The sequence below is a fragment of the Cololabis saira genome, chromosome 11 (genome assembly GCF_033807715.1).
Source record: "Cololabis saira isolate AMF1-May2022 chromosome 11, fColSai1.1, whole genome shotgun sequence".
In the NCBI taxonomy this organism is placed as follows: Eukaryota; Metazoa; Chordata; class Actinopteri; order Beloniformes; family Belonidae; genus Cololabis; species Cololabis saira.
This window is the reverse complement of record NC_084597.1, coordinates 37,087,383-37,093,766: the sequence shown is the minus strand read 5'-3', so window position 1 is coordinate 37,093,766 and position 6,384 is coordinate 37,087,383. Positions and strand designations below refer to the sequence as shown.

General features: G+C 44.2%; 1 protein-coding gene across 1 annotated transcript in view; it reads right to left on the bottom strand.

Annotated features, from left to right (window-relative positions):
* Positions 1-265: 265 nt before the first annotated feature.
* si:ch211-127i16.2 (probable flavin-containing monoamine oxidase A) overlaps positions 266-6,384 on the bottom strand; it is a 77,636-nt gene continuing 71,517 nt past the window's right edge. The window contains exon 12 of the mRNA XM_061734439.1: positions 266-799. Within this exon, the coding sequence (XP_061590423.1) occupies positions 460-799 (340 nt within the window). The 3' untranslated portion in view covers positions 266-459. The remainder of the gene's footprint in view (positions 800-6,384) is intronic.

Sequence of the window (6,384 nt, the reverse complement as noted above, 5' to 3'; positions counted from 1 at the left end):
AGTTTGATTACTAATCTACTCTTTTCTTTTTTTGTTTGTTTCCCACCTCCAGATCCTGCTCATCCTGGTGTAAGCATCTGCTTTTTAGGTTACAGAAAGCAGCACTCATTTTCTTGTTTCTTTTTTGGATCTTTTTCCTCCCAAGTTTTGATGATGAATCATTTTTTGATGAGCCACTCTATGCTCACTTTATATCCTTCATTTCAATCTCCTTTATTCAGCAAAACAGATCCTACATTTTGATGTTATAAACTTTAGTCCCCACTAGGTAATGAGCATTTTTAATCATTTATTTATTTTGACATTCCATAGGTGCTATTATTAATGTAAAGAGGCTTTAAATAAATTAGTAGTTTTAACCTGAATTACACCTCTAATACATCATGTTATTGGTTGGTCTTTCTAAGCCACTGTTTAGCAGAATCAACACATTTGTTTGGAAAGCAGACGCAACCTAAATCAGTGTGTCAAGCCTCTAATCCCAGCAGTGTTTGTTAGGAAAGTTTTCATCTTTATCAATGCATTTTGGTTCTGAACTAGAAGCAGAAAAGCACCTGTCGCCAGTACTGCTGTAACCACAGATTTCTTTGTGAACAGATACACGAGCTTGGATGATGGTTTTTGGTTTGTGGGACTAGGGATAGTCTCATTTGGCTCCAGCGCTTCTTGCTCCTCCATCGTTAGGTCCATGTGGTAGACTTCAGCCAGAACTTCCAGCGCCGCTCGCTGTCCAGCTTGCACTGCCCCGCTCATGTAGCCACACCACTGCGTGGCCGTCTCTGTGCCTCCCCAGTGGATCCTGTAAATCCAGAACTTAGTTTTAGTTTAGTTTATTTATTTAGCAATATAAGACAAATATGAACAAAAAATGAAAAACAATGAAATAACATGCAAGGAAAGGAAGAAGCCTGTTGGCTTATATAGAATCCTTTCCATATATGAATAAAAAACAAAACAAAGCTACACAAGGGAGAGTAAAAAAAAAACAAAAAAACACAAGAAAATGTAACTCAGATCAAATAATGAACATTACAAAGATGAAACAATAAGAAAGTTCTTTAAATGTTTTTTGAATATTGGCAAGGATGGTGATGATTTAAGAGATTTATTGAGTGAATTCCACAAGTGGGGGCCTCTGTAAGTTATGAAAAATTGATGTTTCCATGTTCTACAAAACGGTAAATTAAAATCATCTTTGTGCCTTGTGGCATAAGAATGAATATGAAAACTCAGTGAGCCTTGTACCACACACTGAGATTAATGCTGATTTAGTGCATTTGCGTTCAGAATTATTCACATTCTAGATTTATAAGTGCTTATAAGTCTTCAGAAAAATAAATATTGTATCATAAGAAAATCACAAAATGCCCAGCATGCCCTGAGAAACTTTTAAAATGGCTATCATAGTTTGAATTAAAAACACAGAAGTGAAATGTACATTGGCTACAACTAGCAGAAGTGTTATGACGTTTTAAATTAGTTCCTCTTTAGCCAAATTTTAGCAATATGGCATGGCTCACCTGGGGTCATTAAAGTAAGTCTGGACTAAACTTACAACAGCAAGAGTATGACAACATACCTGCACAATGAAGGGCCGTCCATTAAAAAAAGGACAAGGTATTTTGTTTAACCTCAATTGCACAATTTATTATTAATTATTATAATTGTTAGTTTCTGCACTGCTGCAACATTAAAATATCAAGCACATTGTATTCTTTTCCCTTGGCATCATCAAAAACTTACAATGGCTAAAAGGGAGTTGCCAATAAAATTGAAAGAAACAAATTGCATTGTGTTTGTGAAGTCAAAACTCAAGTGTCCCTGACCTGGAAGGGAGGAGCTGTCTCCTCCTTCATCTTACTTTCCTTGGACCTGAAAGAACTACGTTTCCCAGAACACCAAGAGCAAGATGGCCGCCAATTGGCTGATTCAAGGCAGCTGTTAAGGACTGGAAGTCTCACTTCATTCACACCCAAGCAAATGAACAGAGTGGAAAGCAGCCAGAAAGAAAGAAGCTACAAGATCCATGTTTAAAAAGACTCCAATACACCAATGGTTAACAACCTGATTATCTGATTACTCTGATTACTATTGGAAGATCAACTGAAAAGAAACCAACCAAGCCCAAAGGTTGGATAAAAATAAAAGTTGATCAAATTGGAAATCCGAGTTGTCCTGGTGTCCTTTTCGGAGTCAACTGAGTGGAACTTGACAGTTGTTAACCACGGACCAGCCCTGGACGCAGAAGATTAAAGGCTTCAAGATCCAGGGAAGCTGTGGACGCCGGAGAAAAGGGGATAACGATGGCCGAAGAGGTAATGGGGAAGTCTGCCTTGATCCTCAAGCAGGAGAGGATGACAGCCAAGAGGAACCTGACCAGACTGGCCAACCTGATCTCCAGAGGAGCAGGCACCATGCTGCAATCCGAACTAAAAGAGGAGTTTGCAAAATTTGCCGACCGTTTCACATCCCTGCTGGATGCCAACGAGGACTTCAAGATTGGCCTGGAGGCTGACGTCAAGAAGGAAGACCCAGATGGGGAGCTCGAGGAACAGCAGGAGGATGACATCCAAGCAACTATAAAAGATGCCGAAGATAAGATGGAAGAAATCAAGGACATTGTCCAGACCAACCTGTGGGGAAGATACGGGAAAACTGAGCTGAAGGCTGCGATTTCTGAGGCAGAGGAGGCCATTCAAAGAGCTGGAAATGTAGCAGTTGAAAGCAACAACATGGAAGGCTATGACGTTCACCTCACCCTGCTGAATGAGACGATGAGTGTTACCATCCATACCATGGCCCATTGGGAGAAATGGATCCCTCTCCACTTGAAGGACGAGATGGACGACAGACTAACACAGCTAAAAGCAGCTCACTACAGGCTCAAGTTGAGGAAAGCCGAATTCGCCACATCCAGAAGGCTGGCTGATCACGGTGCAGGAGGACGGCCTGGCCAACCAACTCCTCCCATTGTGAGGATAAAACCTACATCCCTACCAGTCTTCCATGGGAGCAAAAGAGACTTTCACAGGTGGAAGAAGGATTGGGAGAGCCTTCAGAAACAAGGGGAGCCCACTGGATCACCAGAGGTAAAGAAGATCCAGCTGTTGGAGAGCGTCAGCGATTCCATTGCCAAGGAACTAAGACTGTCCACCTACTCCACAGCAACAGATATCTTCAGGGTCCTCAAACAGGTACGGCAACAAATCAACGATCACAGTCGAAATCTTGGAAGCGCTGGACGAGATGGCACAAGTCAAGGGGAACCAGCCCAGGAAGGTCATTGACCTAATACAAGCTGTGGAGAAGGCCCTGGCTGACCTGACGGAGCTAGGAAACTCAGGAGCCATCAGGAACCCCCTTGTCATCAAGTCGATTGAAAGCAAGTTACCAGATATCATAAAAAGAGACTGGCTAATGTATATGGTTGAGCCCACCAACCGTGTAACCCCAGACAACCACTTTGATATGCTCCTAAGGTTTCTAAAGAACCAGGAGGAAATACTGGAACGACTCGAACAACTGAAGGTGGTGGACAAAGTGGAAGAAGCAGACAGGAAGAAGCAAGAAAGAAGGTTTGCATCTACCAGGGCCACGAGTAAAGATGGTGACGAGGTCTGTGGCATTTGTGGTGGTGGTGGGCACACCAACAAGTTATACTTTTGCAAGAAGTTTAAAGGCTTGAAGCTACATGAGAAGAAAACAGCCCTGAAGAAGCTGGGAGCGTGCAGGAAGTGTCTTGGGTATCACGACGCAGATGGCTACTGCAGAGACACCTTCTTATGCGGAAACCCAGACTGCAAAAGAGCAAGCGGCACACCTGACCACCATTACTTCCTTTGCCCAACAGCAGAGGCCAGAAGAGAAGGTAGCAGAGGTGCAAAAAGAGGAAAAGGAAAATTCACAGAGGAACAGGAAGCCTTCTTGTCACAACTTGCCCCAGAACTGGCAGAGAAGGGCAGAAAGGCATTCTCAAACCGAGCCTCAGTGACACTCAAAGCGGCAGGCCAGTCTGAACTGCTGAAGGAGGCTGGGCTGACAGAGTTACCGGTGATGATGATGCTGATGATGGTCACAGCCAATGCAGGTCAGAAGATTGGCACACTTATAGACCTGGCATCCGACACAAATTACATCACTCACAAAGCTGCCGAAAGACTGGGCCTGAGAAGTGAAGCCATAACGCTGGTCGTGCATGGAGTTGGAGGCATGACGATGAAAGTCAGGACAAAAAGGTACCTCCTGAAAGTCCGAGTGAAAACTTCCATGGGGACTGAACGAGCACATCAACTGGTCTGCTATGGCCTGGAGCAAATTGCAAAGGTCCATCAAGCAACTGAACCTGAAAAGTTAAAAAGCTTCTTCCCAGATGTCCAGCTTGAGGAGTTAGAAAGACCAGAAGAAGTCGAACTTCTCATAAGCCATCGCGAGGGACGGCTCGCACCCCAAAGACTTAAAGTCATCGGCGACCTTGTCCTATGGGAGAGCCCCCTGGGCAAAACAGTCGGTGGAGCACACCCTGACTTGCTTGAAGAAGTGGAAGTGGCAGCATATGGGTCAAGAACCCACTTTGCCCGCTCCATGAGAACCGCTGCTGTCCGATACCAAGAAGTCACAGTTCCAGCGTCTGAGCCAGATTGGCTACAGCAAGAGGATGTGGCCCACGCAACTACATCTGCCGGTAACCGTGAGTTCCTTGATTGGTGGCACTGGGACAGCATTGGGGCTGCAGGTGAGCCGAAATGTGGAGGCTTCTTCCTCAAGCCATGGGTCCGGTCAGGGCAAAGTGGGAGGAAATGAAATGAAGCTGATGTCCTAAAACCAGAGCAAGGAAACACCTTAATTCTTCCAAATCAAATAAGGGAAGGAGAGAACAAAGCCCTGGGCATCGGCTACCAAGTGGACAAAGACAAACTGTACATGCTGACCGCAGGCAACTTTTCTAATAAAAAGAAAAAGATGAGAGTTGGCAAAGATCTTCTTGAAGAGGTGAGAGCTGAAACACCTAACCCACTGACGAGGAGAGCTCTCTTAAGCCAAGTTGCTGCACTGTATGACCCAATCGGCCTAGTTGCACCGGTCAAGCAGAAGGGAGCAATTCTCGTCCGCAAAGCATTACAAAAAGGAGGGGGTGGCAAGCTGACCCAAGAAGCCTGGGACCAACCTCTCTCAGGAAGACTCAGAAAAGAAGCCATACAACTCTTCGAGGAATATGCTCAGCTTGGACAGGTGAGATTCCACAGGAGCCTCACACCGCCCGACTGGAGGAAAAGAAAAAAAAAAAAAAAGACCCACTGATCACTCAGAAAAAGGAAAGTCCCTGTGAAGAGGCAAAACCTACTCTTCCAAGAAGAAAGCCCACTAGCTGGGTTAAACATGTTGGGGATGTAAAAAGGTTCAGTAGCGACCAAACTGATCAGAGTTGTTGCCTGGACACGACGAGCTGCCGAGCAGTGGCTGAAGAGGAAGTCAAACCCAGGACAACCAAAGTGGGAGGCAACACCCAAGCAGGCTGGGATGTCAGGTGCCTTGTCATTCTAATTCCCATTTAAGAACAAAGTAGTGAAGGACTTGTATGACCCCATTGGGTTTTACAACCCATGAGGCCAAAACAGCACTCTACCAATACATCACACAGTACAGTAAATTACAACAGAATCATGATGCTCCGTCATGCTGTGGACCGGCTTTTCTGTCTATGGTTCTTGAGGTATTGATCAAATCTGTAACGAAAGCAGCTTTGTACCAACTGAAAAACATCAACAGAATTAAAAGTTTTAATCCCCCAAAAAGAGCATTAAAAACTCAATTCTATGTGATCATCTCCAGTAGATTACTGTGACAGTCTTCTGACTGGACCTCCCAAAAGCAGCACCAAACATCTCCAGCTCGTCCAGAACGCTGCTGCTACAGTTTTAATCAGGTCTAAGAAAACAGATTACACCCGTTTTAAAATCTTTACACTGGCTTCCAGTCAGTCAGAGTGGATTTTAAAACCCATAGTGCTAGTTTACAAATCTCAGGATGGTTTAGGCCCAGAATACTGTGAGATGTTTAGAGCATGTAAAGCTAGTAGGGCTCCTAGATCCATGGGCTTAGGTCAGCTAGTCAAGACCAGAGTCCGAACTAAACATGGAGCAACAGAATTCTGCTGCCAAGCTGCAAACACGTAGAACAAACTGCCAGTCGTGTTTAAACTTTCACCACATGTTGACACTTAAATCCAGGTTAAAATGTTTTTCTTGTGTGACTATTTATGCATGAAATCCTCACTGCTTCTTTTATCCATCTAGAGTGCTTTATTTTTCTTTTAATCATTTCAATTTGGCTATTTTATGATTTTTTAATTTTAAAATCTTCCATTCCAGAGAGGACCGTGTGCTG